This window comes from Gymnoscopelus braueri (genome assembly GCF_963280865.1).
Source record: "Gymnoscopelus braueri genome assembly, chromosome: 20".
Lineage (NCBI taxonomy): Eukaryota > Metazoa > Chordata > Actinopteri > Myctophiformes > Myctophidae > Gymnoscopelus > Gymnoscopelus braueri.
The window spans coordinates 25,136,005-25,156,004 of NC_137622.1; the positions used below are offsets into that span (position 1 = coordinate 25,136,005).

Consider the following 20,000-nt stretch of genomic DNA (forward strand, 5'->3'; position numbering starts at 1 on the left):
GGATTCACGCAGACATGCGCACACATGCAGCCGTTTCCAGATGTGTAGACATTTTTGTCTTTTTGCGGAGTGGGCAAGCTTTAGAATTATTTTCTTAACTCTTTGACTGCCAGAGTATTTTCATAAAGTACTCCCCCAGTGCCAGCGATTTTCGTGTTTTTTTGTTGTGGTTTATTTTGTTATTTAATTTTCAAATATTTTGGCTGGCTGCGGTTTTAAACACACACGACAGATCGGCCAGCAGAGAGCAGCAGATAGACACCTCGATCACTCACTCACTCGCTCGACCCCCCCCCAAACAGGCTCAAACAGTCCATACGTCATAACCGGATGTGACGTTTTCGCAGATCGCTGATCGGCCTTAAGTACGATGTTATACACTACGACGATGACTGTTCGTCACCCTGACTAAAGAAAATAGAAGTGGAGCTCTCCGTTCGTTTTTTATACCGTGTGAAAAAAAACGCCTAAAATGACCGGGGGAAAAAATGAGAAGCGGAAACGGAATCTGCGTCATGAATCCGGAACCCGGTGAGTCTGAAGGAATCAGAAAGCGAAACTGATGATGAAAAATAAACAGAACAGCGCGATCACAGTAAAAAGTAAAAACTCTGGATTTCTCGTTCTGGCACTGAGGGCATTCAGAAAAAACTTGGGATAACTCGGGGCTTGGCACTGAGAGAGTTAATATTAATCTCTGCTTCTGCACTTTGTTGCTTTTCCGTGATGTGAAATGCTTGACCGGTGCAAAACAAATGAGCAATCTTTAGAGTGGGCCGCCAACCCCAGGTGGCGGCCCACCACGCCTAATAGTTAGGAAGACAATGCAATTGTGTCATAATGTGGCTCACCTTGTATCCGAAGGGACAGCTGCAATGGTAGGATCCAATCATGTCGGGGACACAGGTGCCGTTGTTCAGGCATGGATCCGCCAGACAGGGAGCGCACTTGGCCATCAGACTGATGTCTACTGGACCTGAGGCAGTTACATTGAAATAAATGTCAAGCAGTGGTGGAAAAAGTACTCCGATTTTTTACTGAAGTAAAAGTATCAATACTGCAATGTAGAAGTCCGGAATGAAACATTTACTTGAGTAAAAGTACAAAAGTATTGGTATCAAAATATACTTAAAGGGGTAGTTCACCCCCAAAATAACATTTTTTCTATGTATTCCTCACCACCTGGAGCCTTGAATTCATAGATATTTTTTTGTTTTTGTCACATTCCTAAGCCAATAATTTGATTATAATAAATTTGTCCCCATTGATTCCGGTAGGAGACACAAATGCATTTGTGTCTCCTACCGGAATCAATGGGGCTAAATTTATTATAATCAAATAATAAAGGAAGGAATGCGACAAAAACAAAAAAATATCCATGAATTCAAGGCTCCATGGGGTGAGTAATCCATAGAAAAAAAGTTATTTTGGGGGTGAACTACCCCTTTAAAGTACTAAAAGTTAAAGCACTTATTATGCAGAAGAAGAAGAAGAAGTTATCATATGTCTAAAATGTTTAAAAATCTTTTGAAAATAGCAGATCTACAAGCTCACAATGTGTCGCATCGCGATGCATTGTGAGCGTAGCAGATTTTTTTTTTTTTACACAAATCTTCTCTTCTGGGGGTCCCTGGCACAAAACATTTTCAGATGAGGGTCCGCGGCCAAATGCATATCAATTTGGGGGTCCTTGGTACGAAAAAGACTGGCGTAGAATACCTTTACACTGGAATCTGTTGAGTGGAGTGGTGAGCAGTAGTCTGTCAGCCATTTCAGGAGGCCCCGTGCAGCGGGCGATGCCTGAATGAAACACACTCCGTTCATAGCAGTACTATTCTATACTAGGTTGTAGTATTTACTTCAATAAAACACACTCATAGCGGTACTATTCTATACTAGGTTGTAGTATTTACTTCAATAAAACACACTCATAGCGGTACTATTCTATACTAGGGTGTAGTATTTACTTCAATGCTACCAGTACAACATTGTGCAATATTCTACAACGCTACATTGTTTAGTAATATTATTATTCTTACCAGGTTCTTTAAATCCAGCCTTGACCCACTGAGAGAGCCACCGCAGGTCACAGTTACAGTACAGAGGGTTGGCACCGAGAGCCCTACACACACACACACACACACATGCGCACACACACACACACACACACACACACACACACACACACACACACACACACACACACACACACACACACACACACACACACACACACACACACACACACACACACACACACACACACACCCACACACACACACCCAGACACGAAAAAAATTACAAAGATGCTTTCCCTGTTTTAATAGGTTAAAATAAGTCTACTTAGTAGATGGCACAATTACAATTCAGTACCTTAAAACACACACACACACACACACACACACACACACACACACACACACACACACACACACACACACACACACACACACACACACAATGCACAGGGTCGTACTCACAGGTGGGACAGAGAGGTCAGGTGGTTGAAAGCTCCTTCTGGGATAGTTGAAAGGTCATTGCCATGGAGAGTCCTGGAGGACGAGATAGAGAATCCGTTTGAATATCAGATATATTTCTTCCACAGTTAAGCTGTTTATTAGCATCTTTGGCTTTGTGAGAGTTCACATCTTATCAGCCTATCACGAGAGCAGTCCACGGGAAGGACTTGCACGAGGCCATGGACAAATTAACAATAGATAGCACATGAATGTGAGTGTAACAGACTAAGTGAAATAATAAATGTTAAATCCAAATGGAATGCTGCCCGGATTCATTGTCTTGTGTGTGTTGATACAAAATTCAACATGATACCATGAGTGCACGGCAATTCTTTGACACAATTCCCAGTGTTGAATTTCAACCTTGCACACCTGTTTAGCCAACGTAGCAGCTAGCCAGTAGCCTTTCACAGCATAGTAGTTTGCCAGTGGGCTTTCACAGAAATGTCACCTTGATGTAGCGACAAGATAAACTCGACTGTACAAGCTGTGGCAAGATGGAGAAGCTCAAGCCTCCGAGTAAGCCTAAGATGACGGGCAATGTTGATGCTAATTGGAAAATGTTCAAGCAACAGATGTACAGTAGCTTGGGTGTGCACTTCCCTGAGTATAGACTAGTTATATTATGTAAAGAAGACAAATACACATACAATCATTGTACATCTTGTGGACTTGTGCATGTAGACTTTTCATTGTTGGTGTCGTAGGAATAAAAAAATGTGTATGTGTGTGTATGGCTGTAGTCTGTCTGTATTTGTGTGTGTGTGTGTGTGTGTTGCTGGTTGTGACTTCTCATTCCATTAGGGCACAGGGCAGTAGCAGGGAACAGACATCAACACACCACCATATAACGTGTGTTGGTGTGTGTGTGTGTGTGTGTGTGTGTGTGTATGTGTGTGTGTGTGTGTGTGTGTGTGTGTATCCTTTTTACAATGTGCTGTGGGTATATGTGAGCTTTTTAGCTGGTGTGTGCGTGCCATTAGTGTGTGTGTGTGTGTGTGTGTGTGTGTGTGTGTGTGTGTGTGTGTGTGTGTGTGTGTGTGTGTGTGTGTGTGTGTGTGTGTGTGTGTGTGTGTGTGTGTGTGTGTGTGTGTGTGTGTGTGTGTGTGTGTGTGTGTGTGTGTGCATGCACGTGCGTCTGCGTCTGTTCAGGGTGGTCTACCAGCCCCTACGCCAGACTGGCCCAGGGGGGTTGTGGGTAATGAGGAAGTGACAGTGATGGCTGCATGGCAACCAATTGCTATGCGGGGCATAGAGGAGACGGGTCCCTACAGCAACATCAAATAAAAAGAAAAAAGAAAGAAAGAGAGAAGAAAAGAAACGGCAGCAGCAAACTAAACCTATAAGGCAAAACATAGATATTAAACAGAAAAGAAATCTCCGACAGAGGAAAATAAATGCCTACGGCTTGGAAACGGATCAGCCATTCCAACTGCTTTTGAATCAAACAGTGGCTATTCAAAAACAGAGTATCTAATTAAACTCATAAGACATTAGTTGTTCATCATTCCAGAATTAGAATCAACTTTATTGCCACATCACAGGTGTAAAACAGTCGGTGAAATTCGTTTTTGTGCCAGCTCTATCTAGCTCTATCGTTTTTGTTATTTCCATAAGAAAGGGAAGAAGAAGAAGGGGAGGCAAGGGGGAAGAGAGATCACAAAAAAATGAAAAACGAATTATCTACATTTTTACACATGGTACCGATACAGGATATCTATTCGGTACCTGAGGTACCTGAGGTAATTCGGTGTGCGATCGCCTTTCTAATATCCATTATTTTCTGTCATAACTCCTTATACTTCCGATGGTGTAGATAAAAAAGAAAGGCAAAAGAATTCCCCAAAAATGCAATAATGCAACAATGTTGTGGAAGCACCCGTTACCCTCCATTGGCGCTCCCATCATCTTTTTAATTTGTATTCACATGTATTGATTTGACCCATCTGAGTTATTGATTAATATACTGTACTTAAACATCCACAATACAGTTGTAAGTGTGTGTGTGTGTGTGTGTGTGTGTGTGTGTGTGTGTGTGTGTGTGTGTGTGTGTGTGTGTGTGTGTGTGTGTGTGTGTGTGTGTGTGTGTGTGTGTGTGTGTGTGTGTGTGTGTGTGTGTGTGTGTGTGTGCACCTATGCGCAAGAGTTTGGATGTGTTTTAACCTGTGCATGTGTGCGTGCATGCATTTGTGTCTGTGGGATGGAGTTCCCAGAGGTGTGTGTTTGTACGCGTGCATGTGTCTCCTTGAAATCTGTGCGTACCTGTGTATTTGTGTGTGTGTCTGCACGCACGCACGTGTATGTGTGTGAGTATTAGAAGGCAGCGGGTGGACAACCAGATGGATGACTGAGAGAAACAGAGACTGAAGGTCTATCCATCAAACAGAGAGAAAGAAGAGGAGTAGACCAGAGGGAGAGGGGAGAGAGACAGAGAGAGAGACAGACAGACAGACAGACGGGGAGAGAGGGAGACAGAGAGAGAGACAGACAGACAGAGAGATACTGTAGAGAGAGAGTTTCAGAGAGAGAGAGAGAGAGAGAGAGAGAGAGAGAGAGAGAGAGAGAGAGAGAGAGAGAGAGAGAGAGAGAGAGGGAGGGGGAGGGGGGGAGACTGTAGAGAGAGATACAGAGAGAGAGAAGGACAGAGACAGACACACAGAAAGATACTGTAGAGAGAGAGAGAGGGAGGGAGGGAGAGAGAGACAGACAGACATACAGGAGGAGAGAAAGGAAGGAGGGAGTCAGAATGAGAGAAGGAAAGGGTGGGGGTGGGCGAAAAAAGTGAGGGATACCCAAGAGACAAGAGAAGGGGCTGGATATGAATGAGGAGAGAGAGGGGCAGTTACTGAGTGAGCGAAAGAGAGAGGGGTGGGGTGGAGAGAGGAGGAACGTGGAGAGGTAATCGTTGACAATCATTCATAGATGAAAGCTCCATGTTGGACCAATATGCCCAAGATTCTACTTTACTGCAGTGATCCACCCTATTGCTAGTTCTCTATTCTAAAGCGAGATAAGACTATTATATCAACAGTGCTTCATGCCAATGGTAAAATATAAAACATCAACAAAATTGTCCATAATCTGGGGTGAACATTCAGTGAAAATAGACGACCTACAAGCTCACAACGCGACGCTCGCTATGTGCCGCACTGTGAGCTTGTAGACCGGCTATATGTTCGCCGAAGACATTTGGTGTGGAGGGGAAAAGGACAGGACCAAGTATAAGTACATAAGGTTTAAGATGTTAGATCTTTCTATACATTGCAAACAACAATAAAGTAGAGGTGTAACCACTTAACCATAACATTTTTATAAATAATTTTGAAAATAGCCGATTTAGAATATTTGGGAAAATGTATTTTTGGGGTCTTTTTGGCCTTTCTTTATAGTTTTCAGTAGAGACAGACATGAAACAGGGAGAGAGATGGGGAGAGACATGCAGCAAAGATCGTCGGGAACGGGACTCGAACCTGTGATGCGCCATGTCAGGCTACATTAGAGCCTATAGTTGCCCGGACTGCTACGCCAGCTGTCCGGGACGGAAAATCTTTTTTTAATCGCCTATAATGATATGCCCCAAACCTGGAATGCCAGGTTTAAAAGTGGATAAAGTAACAAAAGGAGAATGCTCAATCTATGAGAAGAAGTTCGATCCCAATACTAGTACTCACAGCAGCCGTAGAGACTTGAGACCATCGAAGGCGTGGACAGGGATGCAGCGAATCTGATTATAACTCAGGATACTGTCAGGGAGAGAGAGAGAGAGAGTTAAGAGTAACGTTAGAACACACTGCTGGAATACCACACAAAAGAAATACAGAGAGAAAACAGCCTAAACCTCACAGGAAGGACAGGAGAGGAGAGAGAGGATTGATTGAGTCTGCCTCCCACGGCAGGTGCACACACACATTTACCAACACACAGGAAAGAGCTTTATACTTTTGTGAGTTGCACCTAAACTTGCTGACCTACAAGCAGTGGTGAAAAGTAAAGTACATTTACACAGGTACGGTACTTTTACTTTTACTTCTACTCCACTACATCTCAGAGGCAAATATTGTACTTTTACTCCACTACAATTATTTGAAAACTTGAGTTACTAGTTACTTTGCAGATATAAATTATTACATTATAAAACATACATTAACCACTTTAGCCCTATTTTATACCTAGGATATTTGAAAATAGCCGATCTACAAGCTCACAACGCGCCGCGACGCGCTGTGAGCTTGTAGATCTGCTATTTTCAAACATTTTAGTACTTTTACTTTTGGTACTTTAAGTACATTTTGATACCAATACTTTTGTACTTTTACTCAAGTAAATTTGGAATTCCTGACTTTTACTTGTAACAGAGCACTTCTTCTACATTGCAGTATAGATACTTTTACTTAAGTAAAACATTTGAGTACTTTAACCACCACTGTCTACAAGCTGTGAGCTTGCAGATCAGCTATTTAGGCACGCGACCCCATCGATGTAGTATAAATCAAGCATTAAATGTCCGTTACACAAAGGAAGCGTTTATGTCGTGTGATTAATTAGCGTTAATTTAAAACTGCTGTTTCTGTGATGAATACATCCACAGTATTTTGTGTGATTAATTTGCAGCAATTTAAACCACTGTTTGTGTCAATGAGTACATCCACACAGTTAATACGCGGCGACAAAGCAGCATAGTATTTTTTTTTTATTATTGTTTTTACAAGTCTGTGGATCAACCTGCATGAACGAGGCATCACCGAAGTAATAGTTTGAGGTGAATTATTCTCAGATGCAATTTCAGATGGTTTATTGGTCACGCTCCCAGTGTTTAAGGATCATTACTCATAACCAAACCCAGGTGTTGTGTTTCATCTGCGATAAAATGTTTTTATTTTTAAACACATAATTTCTTCTTTTTTTTAAACTTTTCTTTTACTTTATCTTTATTTTAAACGCATAATTCAATGACAGAGACTCCAAACGTTTGTTTCTTCATCAAACTCATTGTTGGCCTTTTTTTAAACACAACTACATTACACTAGATATCAGCCAAAACAAGAGCAGAGCAAAACAAAAAACAAAAATAAAGTTTTTTTTCACATTTATCTTGTGCACACAGAGATACACAAACATTGCAAACACTTTACCTGTCAGCTAGTAAGCCGAGAAAGACAGATGGAGAGAGTGTATGAGAAGTGTGTGTGTGTGTGTGTGTGTGTGTGTGTGTGTGTGTGTGTGTGTGTGTGTGTGTGTGTGTGTGTGTGTGTGTGTGTGTGTGTGTGTGTGTGTGTGTGTGTGTGTGTGTGTGTGTGTGTGTGTGTGTGTGTGTGTGTGTGTGTGTGTGTTTGAGGGGGTGTTAGAAATAGAATCCAGTGAGGCTGGTTGGAGGAGGAGGAGGATACAAGAAAAAGGACCAGATAGTTTTGAGAGCTACAGTATAAAGAGAAGGAGGGAGAGAAAGAATGACTGGCAGTCAGAGACGGGAGGAGAAAGAGTGATGGAGATGGAGAGAAAGGTAAACATTAGGGTTGCAGTAGTTAATCGATTATTTAAAAAAAAAACATCAATCTTTAATTTCATGAAATAATCTATTAATAATCAATCGCTAATTTGGGTTAAAACATTTTTTATTGCAAACATAGCTGAGCTTGTAGATCGGCTATCATCAGTATTTTTGCATGACACCAGAATAATTGATAACAAAATAACCAGCCTTTAGTAAACGGAGAAGATAGGATAGGAAGAGAGGGTAACGATGAGAGAAGGGAGGAGGAGAGAAGATGGTAGGGAAGAAAGAAGGGAGACTGAAATACAGGTGAGAGGTGTGTGTGTGTGTGTGTGTGTGTGTGTGTGTGTGTGTGTGTGTGTGTGTGTGTGTGTGTGTGTGTGTGTGTGTGTGTGTGTGTGTGTGTGTGTGTGTGTGTGTGTGTGTGTGTGTGTGTGTGTGTGTGTGTGTGTGTGTGTGTGTGTGTGTGTGAGGAGAAATAATCTGCAGATAGGATGATTAATGAAGAAGAAGAGAAGAAAACACTGATTTATGTTGTGCGCGCACACACACACACACACACACACACACACACACACACACACACACACACACACACACACACACACACACACACACACACACACACACACACACACACACAATGCAGTGTCTGGCCGTGGGCAGAGAGATATGTGTTGTCATGGTAACTTACAGCGTGGCTAGTTCGGTCATGTTGCTGAAGGTGTACGCTGCCACGGTGTTGATGCTGTTGTTACTGAGGTCCCTGTATACACACACACACACACACACACACACACACGCTAAATTAAAATCATACAAAGCTTCAGCAAATATAGAAAAATGAGAGTTTGAACACTACACAGTCAAGTGGGAGTGCTGAAGTGTAGAGAGGTATCACATCACATACACCAGAGACAGATGCTTCAGGCCAGACAGCTCCTTTGGTACAGCGGTGAGCAAGTTACCCTCTAGGTACCTGTGGGCAAGGACGGACACACACACACACACACACACACACACACACACACACACACACACACATACACACACACACATACACACACACACACACGGTATAGTTAGTTAAAGTAAAGAAAACCGTGAAAACAGAATGGCAACACAGTATTAAAAGTAAGACTTTTTTTCTTGTATAATATACATTCAAATGTGGTCCCAGTGGATGTTTTGACATAAACCTTTGACTATGAAGCCTAACCTTAACCCTAACCGACCTAACCTTAAACTACAATTAATTAATTCAAGTTAAACTAAACTGCAAAAAAAAAAAAAAAAAAAAAACTTTTGCCTAAACATATTCGAAAGTTTGTGGATTCTACAAATGTCCTCTAAATCCTAATCATGCTATAATATCAGTGGTTCTCAAACATTTTTCATGTCAAGGACCCCCAAAATGATATGTATTTGTCTGCGGACCCCCATCTCAAAATATTATACACACAAGATTATAGTACTATATCAACACGTTGCAGTACATGTGCACAGGACCCACTTGAAAATATTGAAAGTGTATGCGGCCCACCCGTGACGACCTCTGTGGTCAGGTGGGTTGTCCGCGTGCATCATTTTCAGAGCACGTTTTATTCTAATGATCAATCAACCGATTGTGTTCCGGCTTGGAATCAATGGCACTAACTTATTTATTGGTATCACTAAAATCTCAGTGTTTTGCCAATTATTTGGGGGCCCACTTGCAATGCCCTCGCGGCCCACCAGTTTGGCCCCCCGGCCCACAGGTTGAGAACCCCTGCACTAAGGAATATCGTCTCTGTCGGGTGGAAACCTCATATGTCCAAAACCTTTTGTTCACCCAAAAAAATGACATATGGCCTGGACCGCTGACGTAGCGGTCCAGGCTCAATGTAGCCTGACAGCAAGTCACGGGTTCGACTCCCGATCCCGACGCCCTTTGCTGCATGTCTCTCCCCTTCTCTCTCCCCATTTCCTGTCAGCCTACTGTCCTGTCAAATAAAGGCATTAAAAAGCCCAAAAACAAATGTAAAAAAAATGACTTATTTTCTATCAATTACACACCCCATAAAGCTTTGAGTCTCCTCCGGTCATCAAATTATTGGCATAGGAATGCGACAAAAAAATCTCCATGAATTCAAAGCTTCATGGGGTGTGTAATTGATAGAAAATACGATTTTTTGGCTGTGAACTACTCCTTTAGTTTACCCAAAAAAAAACACAAAAAGTTAGAATATGGAGATAGGAGGTTTCCGCCCGACAGCAACGATTATGCATGTGTGAGCGTGTGATTTAGTGTCTGACGCTCCATCATTCTCTCCATTCTTCTCCTCTCGTCTCCTCCTCTCCTGCCATCTCTCTCTCCTCCTCCTCCATCAGCCCTCAAACACGGGTCATAAATAGGTCATGTAGACAGCAAGATGAAGTGTCTCCTTCTCACATGATCAATACATAATCACTGCTATTGATCCCACACAGCCACATAGAGCTGTGTGTGTGTGTGTGTGTGTGTGTGTGTGTGTGTGTGTGTGTGTGTGTGTGTGTGTGTGTGTGTGTGTGTGTGTGTGTGTGTGTGTGTGTGTGTGTGTGTGTGTGTGTGTGTGTGTGTGTGTGTGTGTGTGTGTGTGTGTGTGTGTGTGTGTGTGTGTGTGTGTGTGTGTGTTGCTTCTTTTTGTTCATTTTCCCTGTTATTTTAACCCATTAAGACCGGGAAAGCATCTGTGTCATTTTAGATTTCTTTGGCTATTCAAAAATAGCAGATCTACAAGCTCGTAAAGTGCCGCGCTACGAGCTTGTAGATCTGCTATTTTTTTTTTATCTAGATTTTTTTTGCAAATCTTTCAATATATTATATATTGTTAAAGCATTTAAACATTTATAACTCAAATATTTGCTTCTGGGAGGATCCTGGAACAAAATATTTTGAGATGGGGGTCCGCGGCCAAATACATATCATTTTGGGGGTCCTTGACATGAAAAAGTTTGAGAACCACTGACATTATAGCAACATTTAAAAAAAACTGTTAGGATTTAGAAGACATTTTGTAGAAGCGGAACCTCGGGCCTTAATGGGTTAATTAATGCTTCCTCATAACTGCTATTTTCCAATTTACATTTAGGTTAACATTGTATAAAAGGTAGTCAGGTGTTCATGAGAACTGTGGATGTGTTTACTTTGCGTGTGAGTGTGCGTGTGTGTGTGTGTGTGTGTGTGTGTGTGTGTGTGTTGTAGGCATGCAATGTGTGTGTTTTTTCTTTCACTAAATGGTCCATTGGTTCACCCAGAGGCAGACAGAGTACTGCTGCACTGACACAACTCTGCAGCAATGAGTTTGTGAGCTTTTGGTGTGTGTGTGTGTGTGTGTGTTTGTGAGTGTAGCCGTGCATGAACGTTTGTCTGTTTGTCTATGTGCTCGTGCACATTTCATCATCTATTACCCTGCATGTGATTGCACTGTATATGGTTGTACATGGCTGTGTGTGTGTGTGTGTGGTGGATGTGTAGCTTCATGTATATTGTGTCTATCAGTGAATGTTTTTGCGTGTGTGTGTGTGTGGGTGTGTGTGTGGGTGTGGGTGTGGGTGTGTGTGTGTGTGAGTGAAAGTATGTACTAATACTATGTAAGTGTGTGTGTACACATATGAATATTCTGAAAGCATAAGGTATGTGTGGGAGTGTATGCATGTTTGTCAATATGTGTGAGTGTGCACACATGCAGGCAGGGTTGTGTGTTTGTGTGTGTCCCTGTGTGTGTGTGGGCATGCGTGTGCGTGCGTGCGTGTGTGCGTGCATGTAGCTCACAGTTCGGTGGTGTCCTTGGGAACGCCCTTGGGGAGTGAGTGCAGGCCACGGTTGCTGCACCGCACCACCCCATCTGAGCACGTGCAGACGTCAGGGCAACGGGACGCAGGCAGACACCCGTTATCCTCCGTGCCTGGAGAAGCAGAGAGAGAGAGAGAGAGAGAGAGAGAGAGACAGACGGAGAGAGAGAGGGAGAGAGAGAGAGACAGACGGAGAGAGAGAGAGAGAGGAGACAGATGAGAGAGGATCGGAAGAGAGGGAGAGACCCAAGAGGCAGAAAGGAGAGAGCAAAACAAAAAATAGACAAACAGATTGCGTCAGACTTCATTATGTTTCACGTACCCACTCAATTCAACTCACCTCTGCACTTGAGTATTTCAATTTTTTTTACTCCACTACTCAGTCTCAGAGGCAAATATTGTACTTTTACTCCACTACAATTATTTGAAAGTTACTAGTTACTTTGTAGATATTGATTATTATTACAAAACATGTTAAACACTCCAGCCCTATTTAAAAAGTCATTTTCAAAATATTTGTATACATTTCATACTTTTGAAACCTGTGAAATGGGACATTCTGCATAACGAGTACTCTTTCTTTTGGTGCTTTTAAGTACATTTTCATGCCAATACTTTTGGACCTTTACTCAAGTAAATTTTGAACACCGGACTCGTACTCGAGTATTTCTACAATAGGGTATTGATACTTTTTTGTAAAACATTTGAGTACTTCATCCATCACTGCCTGTACGACACCCATCTGGCCATCTCCTCTCCCTCCTGTCTCCTAAGCTGTGGAATGACCTCCCCCTCAGTCAGACTGCAGACTCACTCACTACCCATTTTCTGCCGCAGTCTCGAATGAATGAATGATGAATGAATGAATGAATGAATGAATGAATGAATGAATCTGACAACTCACCTCTTCAGACTCCACCTCCCCCCCTAGCATAGTGGTTCTCTCAACCTTTTCAGGCCACGACCCCCCAAAATAATCATATTTGAACCGAGGACCCCCCACTCTGACAAGCACTTGGAATGTAGGAGTTGATGCATTGCATTTAGTTTGACTCGGTTTCACAGATAAATATTAAGAAAATAGCTGACCTACAAGCTCACAACGCCTCTTAACGTGTGAGCGTTGTGAGCTTGTAGATCAGCTATTTCCAATGTTTGACCAGTTTTTATAACACACTTTCTTGATTACTTTTGATGCAGTTAATGGTCTTTTTACATTTCATTTATTTTCTATTTTTTATTTTGAGATTAAAAGTCCTTAAATTGTCACTTCACTGTCATCTGGGGACCCCCCCTCCAAAATCACGACCCCCGGGTTGAGAACCACTGCCCTAGCACTCCCCAATCCATGTGTCACTTCTTGGTGATCTGATAGACGCTAGTTACACTATGCTATATGTTGGTTACTTGAACCATGTTCCCATTCGCTTGAAATGCCTGCAATTTATGGGAATAATTAACTCTTTGACTGCCAGAGTATTTTCATAAAGTACTCCCCCAGTGCCAGCAATTTTCGTGTTTTTTTATTTTTATATTTTGAATTTTTCTCATGAAAATAATTTAAGGGGACATAATGTAAAGACCCAGCACAAATCCGCCACTAGAGTGCAGCACATGACAGCTAGATCAGGTCGTTGGGTCTCTCTCAGCCTTCTTGATAGATTAGACAGAGAAAAACATGAAAACGGAAGTGACGTCGTCCCAGATTGTTTTGATCGCCAAAATGCCGTCGTGATACACGACGGCGATGACTGATCGTCACCCAGACCATAGATTATAGAAGAGAAACTGTCCGTTTGTCCGTCATACCGTGTGAAAGACCGTTTATTTACCTATTTTGGACGAAAATGACTGGGGAAAAGAATCAAAAACCGGAAACGGAATCCAGGTCATGAAACCGGATGCAGATGTCCGTGAAGTAAGTGGAACTCGAGAATAACATTGAATATTAAGCAGCATAGCGCAATCAGAGATTAAACAATGAACGCGCGTCCAGCGCGTCGAGCGCGTCGACGGCCAACTGGACAAAGTAGCACTTGACGCGTTATCGCGTCGTCCGCAGTCAAAGAGTTAATTTGGGCTATTTTCACCATTTAAAAATCTTTTATAATAATAATTATAATAATAATAAAAAGGGAACGTTTTGGTCAGCAACGGCATGTGGAACTGCACTACGAGCCAGCCACCAACATATATAGTAATAGTTCTGGTCACAGACAAAGGTCAACAGTATGAGGCCCTTTGTGGAGTTTGTATAGCTGCCTGTCTCCACCTCAACTTCAACACATAAACCTGCACAACTCTTCTTTCAAGCTGGAAGCACACACACACACACACACACACACACACACAACACACACACATACACACACACACACACACACACACACACACACACACACACACACACACACACACACACACACACACACACACAGAGAGAGACTACCAGCATACAGTATGAGTGATTATAATCATGGTAATACGCTGATCGAGTTAACAGGGATCAGAGGCGAGCATGTTGTTCTTGGCTGGAGACTGTCCATTGCCTTGACTGACACACACACACACACACACACACACACACACACACACACACACACACACACACACACACACACACACACACACACACACACACAGTGTAAAAAGGTTGGCCTGGGCTCCCAGATGTAAAACTAGCAGTGAGTTAAGACCTTAATGGAACATAATGAAGACTGGACATTGAGCCAATGACAACACAGCTCAAGTGTGTGTGTGTGTGTGTGTGTGTGTGTGTGTGTGTGTGTGTGCGTGTGCGTGTGTGTGTGTGCGTGCGTGCGTGTGTGTGTGTGTGCGTGCGCGCGTGCGTGCGTGCGTGCGCGAGCTGCTGAATCGTGTTACAGTTGGCTAGACTGATTACACTCATTTTTTACATGTCCACCGAATATGTGTGCATACTTGTGTGCGTGTGATCCTGGCATGTGCCTATAGTATACTTGTATACATGACAGCTCCTCAGTACGTTTAAGTGTGCATGTGAATATCCTATGGCCACGGTGCACATGCTGAAGTGTAGTCAAGCATATTAGTCTCTTTTGTGATACTGCATTGGCGTATTTGTGTGTACATGTAGACTCAAGTGGATGTTTGTGTGAGTGTGAGTGTGTGTGTGTGTGCGCGTGTGTGTGTTTGTGTTTGTCTGTGTGCACTTGTGTAGTTCATGGGGTGGTAAAGCCCTGGGCTGGCTCTCTGTGCAGTTGGCTGATTGGACTAACATTTAAATGACCACTAAATGTCTACCCCACAAATTCAATTGACTCACCTCTCCCCTGGCTGTTACTGGGCAGCCCCATAGCCATTTTCACTGAGCTAAAAATATACCGGCTATTTGTGTGAAGTCAAGTGTGTGTGTGTGCGCGCGCGTGCATTTCCGTGTGCGTGTGTGTAGTGTATTGAGTTTCCTAAGCCAGCCCGTTCTCGAGTGCTCTCCAAACTAATTCACTGTAACTGGCTGGAAAAACAGTGAGCTTTAAGTAGAGAGTGATGATATATGAGATCAGAGAGAGAGAGAAAGACAGAGAGGGGGGGGGGGGGGGGAGAAAAAGACAGGCAAGGTGAAGACTGTGAGACTTTTGAATTGAATCAAACTGTATGGAGAGCGAGAGCGAGACAGACAGACAGACATACAAGGGGAGAGAGTGAGGAAGAAGAGAGTGACAGATTGATAGAGGAAGAGGAAGAGGTGGAGAGCTAAAACAAGAAGGAATAGGCACCGGAAACAAAGGAAAAAGGCACAGAGAGAGAATGTTGCGACAGAGAGCCAGACTGCCTGTTCATCTGCGGCCGTCAAAACTCCACAACCGCGCCGACAGCTGCCGTCGCCAGGCAGGCATCGTCGTGGTAACGGGCGGCATCACCGTGGAAACCACGACGGAGTGATGTCATCTGAGGCAGTTTGGCTGGTTAACGATCCCACTGTCCTCACAATACCCTTCAGACACTGTGTGTGCGTGTGTCCGCGCGTGATAGAGATGCTCTAAGCTCACAGCTGTATCACAACAGATCACATTGCAGACCAATATCTCTTCCCTTCTGTCTCTCTCTCTGCCACACTGTGTGTGTGTGTGTGTGTGTGTGTGTGTGTGTGTGTGTGTGTGTGTGTGTGTGTGTGTGTGTGTGTGTGTGTGTGTGTGTGTGTGTGTGTGTGTGTGTGTGTGTGTGTGTGTGTGTGTGTGTCTATTTGTGCCCAATGCCCACTCTTCCCTCATATGCACAAAACTGAAGTGCTTTGCATCATCTCCGTCTTTTCCTCTCTCTGCTTATATCATTCTCTCTGGGAAAACAGTAAATGACAGTGGAAAGAAATCCAAGACAACGTCCAGATGTTCTCCATACTCATTATACACCCTGTAATTAATTAGAATGTTATAACTACTGTGTTATGACTATTGTTAAATGATTAAGTACTTGAAATTCGATCGTAAGTAACTTTCAAATAGCAGATAGGGTTGGTTCAACTGATTTTCATGCTACAGTATATTAACCAATTCTGCTGGGGAACCAACCACTTGGAACCCCGTCCAGCACCCCCCTGGGGGTCCCTGGACCCCACTTTGAGAACCACTGATCTAAACGGACACAGATAGGGAGAGGCAGGCGGTAGGTTTTGTATATACCGTCGCAGGTGAAGTCGGGCGCGGCCACGTCCTGGATGGGGATCTCCTTGAGGAAGGCTGGCTTCTGACAGCGCGGGTTCCCGCTCACCACGCGGGTCTTCTTCAGCCACTGGCCCAGCCACGACAGGTGGCAGTCACACACGTAGGGGTTGGACAGCAGGTTGCTGGGGGAGGGCAGAGCAGAGGGAGGTGAGAGAGAGGAGAGAAGGAGGAGGAGGCAGATAGAGGTGGACAGAGCATGGGAGGAGAGAGAGATTTTTTATAATCTTATGACGCATGTCAATCCAAACGCACACACCGCCATTGACGTATTATGACGTATGCTGGTGTTTTCAGTGTTTACGCTAGAGGGCGCTCTTCGACAACTTTTGAGTGATCCTATGACTTCCGGAGAAGAGTAGACCCGGAAATAACATGATCACAACAAACCCAGCCCCGTCCGATCTACTGTTATCGAAACATATCGCATCGCAATGCGTTGTGAGCATCATCTACTTTTGACACAAAATTCTTTGCAAATCATTGAAAATAGGGCTTATTTCTTTTTTTTTTTTTTTACAATGTAGCAACTAGCATAAAGGAAAGAATCGCATGACTCCCATTGACAGTAAACTATAGTTATGTTGTGAAATGTGCGTTAGACTTCAATCACACATGCTGCACAGTGAAGAGTGGAACCTCATTCTCCTCATTATGCGTGCGCGTGTCGTGCGTTTTGTGCACATTACAGATAGGGGGCAGATCATTTCCGTTCTTCTTTGTAATGAGTTGACCTCGGTGTGAAGCAATAAACTCCAGCCATAATGCCTTCCTTCCTTTTCCAAACGTGTTAATCTTTTAATTATACGGACGCCGTCCTTTCTGAAACAACACACAGCCCAACAGGTGCGGGGGGAGAGAGAGAGAGAGAGAGCGAGAGACTGACACCGGTAGTGAGAGAAACAAGTGGAGAGAGAAACTCCGGAAAGGTCGATACCAATCCAAGCGCTAAGATTATAATAGTGTAAATACAAATAAAAAAGCTGATTTGGCCGAGACATGTGTGAAATGTTACAGAAACAATAGCAAAACAAAGAGCATTTATTTATTTCAGTGGAGATGATCATGAACCAGTCCAACAAGAATAGATTGATTAGATCTCTGTCTGTTTCTTTCTCACTATCTGTGGTAATATCAATTGAATTCAACATGCTTTTTTGGCATGAAATTGGAGTACAGTCTTGCCAAAGCATCCAGATAAGATATAAGATTCATGTTTTTTTTTTGTCCAGTCCTTTGCCCTTGTATCTCTCTCTGTCTCTTTGCGCACGCACGCACGTGATTGTGTGTGTGCGTGTGTGTGTGTGTGTGTACTGTATCAACTCGTCCCTTTTCTTTTGGGGAGGAGAGATGTTATACATTCTCGTGCTGATACTCAATAAGGGCAGTGAGTAGAGAAATGTGGGTGGGTGTAATGCTTTTGAGCTGAGGCGATGAACACTTAGAATGCCTTAACTCCTGGGTGGTCAGTGCACTGATGGAAAGCAGCCCCGGGGTTCCACCTGCCCCTCTCCAACATCCCACATCTTGTTGTTACTCAGAAAGGTGTAAGGGAATGATTCAAACACACCTAAGCTAAGACAAATAATTTCACCCAATTTGTATACCTGTAAAAATCTGTGATGTGACGATAAACTTGAGTTGAGTTGAGCTATGTGTTCTTATGGTAATGGGGATCTATGCTGGGCAAGCATGAACCCTCTCACTCACTAACTAGCTCTCTCTTTCCGTCTCTGCTCCAGTCCACGGAGGGTGGTGGGGTGGTACCCCCATCTATACTTCCCTCTTTCTTCCTGCCCCCATGCTCTCTCTCTCTCTCTCTCTCTCTCTCTCATCTCTCTCTCTCTCTCTTCTCTCTCTCTCTCTCTCTCTCTCTCTCTCTCTCTCTCTCTCATCTCTCTCTCATTCCTAACAGTATACAAACACACACACACACGTCTATGCCATTATGGCAGCAGGTGTGTACATCGCTGCTAAAGTAATACATTTGTTCTTGGGGCGGGTGAACAAGCTGTAGTTTGTTTGTGTGTGTGTGTGTGTGTGTGTGTGTGTGCGTATGCACGCGCTTGTTTGCATGCATGCACAGATGCTGAAATATATGCAGCTCTGACAACAAGAGGGATCCAGAACAAAGTAGTTGATAATGACAGAAAGCATCTGTGAGCAGCATAGAGCCAGAGAGCTACGCAAGCATGTGTGTGTGTGTGTGTGTGTGTGTGTGTGCGTGCGTGCGTGCGTGCGCGCAATCGTGCATGCATCCGTGTGTTCATGGTACAGAGGGAGTGAGGCATTATAAGGGAAAAGAGAACGTCTTACATGGTGGAGAGGGAGTGCAGAGTAGAGAAGGCTGCTGGGGCGATTGTGGAGATCCGGTTGTCGTATAGAGACAGGAGGCGCACAGAGCTCAGACCCGTAAATGTGCTGTTGTCAATACAACTGATCTGGTTGCTACGCAGCATCCTGGAAAAACACACACAACAATTAAAATAATTAAAATACGACAATAATGCAAATAAAGAATGTTACACAATATCATTACAATATTATACATATTTTTCTCAGACACCCTCCAGTGCTCCACCTCTACGAATATCATCACTACCACTGACTGAACAAGTAATACTTATACTTATAACTTAGAATAAACAATAAGATAAAATAAAACCAGATAAAAACTAAGGAAGAGAAGGGATAAATTCAAACCAGACCCTGTATGACAACAGACAGTCACGCTAATATGACATTAGCCTTTGACAGAGAAGACATATGGGACCAAGCTAAATGAGTTAGTTAGCATTAGCTATCTCTGGGACATGCTAACCCAGTTAGCATGGCTATTACTGGAGCAAGGAGCCCCTTAATTCAATACAGGCAGAGCCGTGATAGCATTACCTAGTCATTAGCTAGCATAGACAGAGATCATAGCATTAGGTAGTCATTAGCCGGCATATACAGATACTGTATGATACCATTAGCATGTTATTTGCTAACTTGGACAGACAAGCCAGTGGTTTCTTCAGCTACAGCTTGTTATCCTAAAATAGTTACCCTAAAACATTGACCTGTTGCAACGCAGTGTCCCATGTACAGTATGAGCCAGTAATAAATTTCAGTGCAAAGTGTCCAAGCTGCTTCATTTGTGAGGTGACCGGTCATTTCACTACTACTTTAGGCTAAATCTTTAATTTTGCTTTGAGGGCTTAATTTCATTAAGGTAGTCTTTGCATTTAACCTGTCGCTATGATAGATCATAGTCTTGATGGCTTAGTTAGTCGCATGACCATCTGCTCGCTGTTAGGAAGAAGATGTCATTCATTAGCTTGCAAGCCAGTGTTGTAGTACAGTAAAGTTGAGGTTGTATCTGTTGTAGATACAGTACACACGCACGTGCACGCACTCATTTGTGCACACACACACACAGTTGTGCACACACACTCACACAAACACACACACTTGTGCATACACAAGCACACGCACAAG

At 43.3% G+C, this 20,000-nt stretch overlaps 1 protein-coding gene across 1 annotated transcript in view; it reads right to left on the reverse strand.

The window, feature by feature from the left end:
* slit3 (slit homolog 3) overlaps positions 1 to 20,000 on the reverse strand; it is a 291,694-nt gene that overhangs the window by 34,133 nt on the left and 237,561 nt on the right. The window contains exons 18-27 of the mRNA XM_080416680.1: positions 18,837 to 18,980; positions 16,482 to 16,645; positions 11,804 to 11,936; positions 8,921 to 8,989; positions 8,705 to 8,776; positions 6,191 to 6,262; positions 2,481 to 2,552; positions 2,040 to 2,122; positions 1,720 to 1,800; positions 852 to 976 (exon numbers count right to left, since the gene is read on the reverse strand). Of these exons, the coding sequence (XP_080272806.1) occupies positions 852 to 976; positions 1,720 to 1,800; positions 2,040 to 2,122; positions 2,481 to 2,552; positions 6,191 to 6,262; positions 8,705 to 8,776; positions 8,921 to 8,989; positions 11,804 to 11,936; positions 16,482 to 16,645; positions 18,837 to 18,980 (1,015 nt within the window). The remainder of the gene's footprint in view (positions 1 to 851; positions 977 to 1,719; positions 1,801 to 2,039; positions 2,123 to 2,480; positions 2,553 to 6,190; positions 6,263 to 8,704; positions 8,777 to 8,920; positions 8,990 to 11,803; positions 11,937 to 16,481; positions 16,646 to 18,836; positions 18,981 to 20,000) is intronic.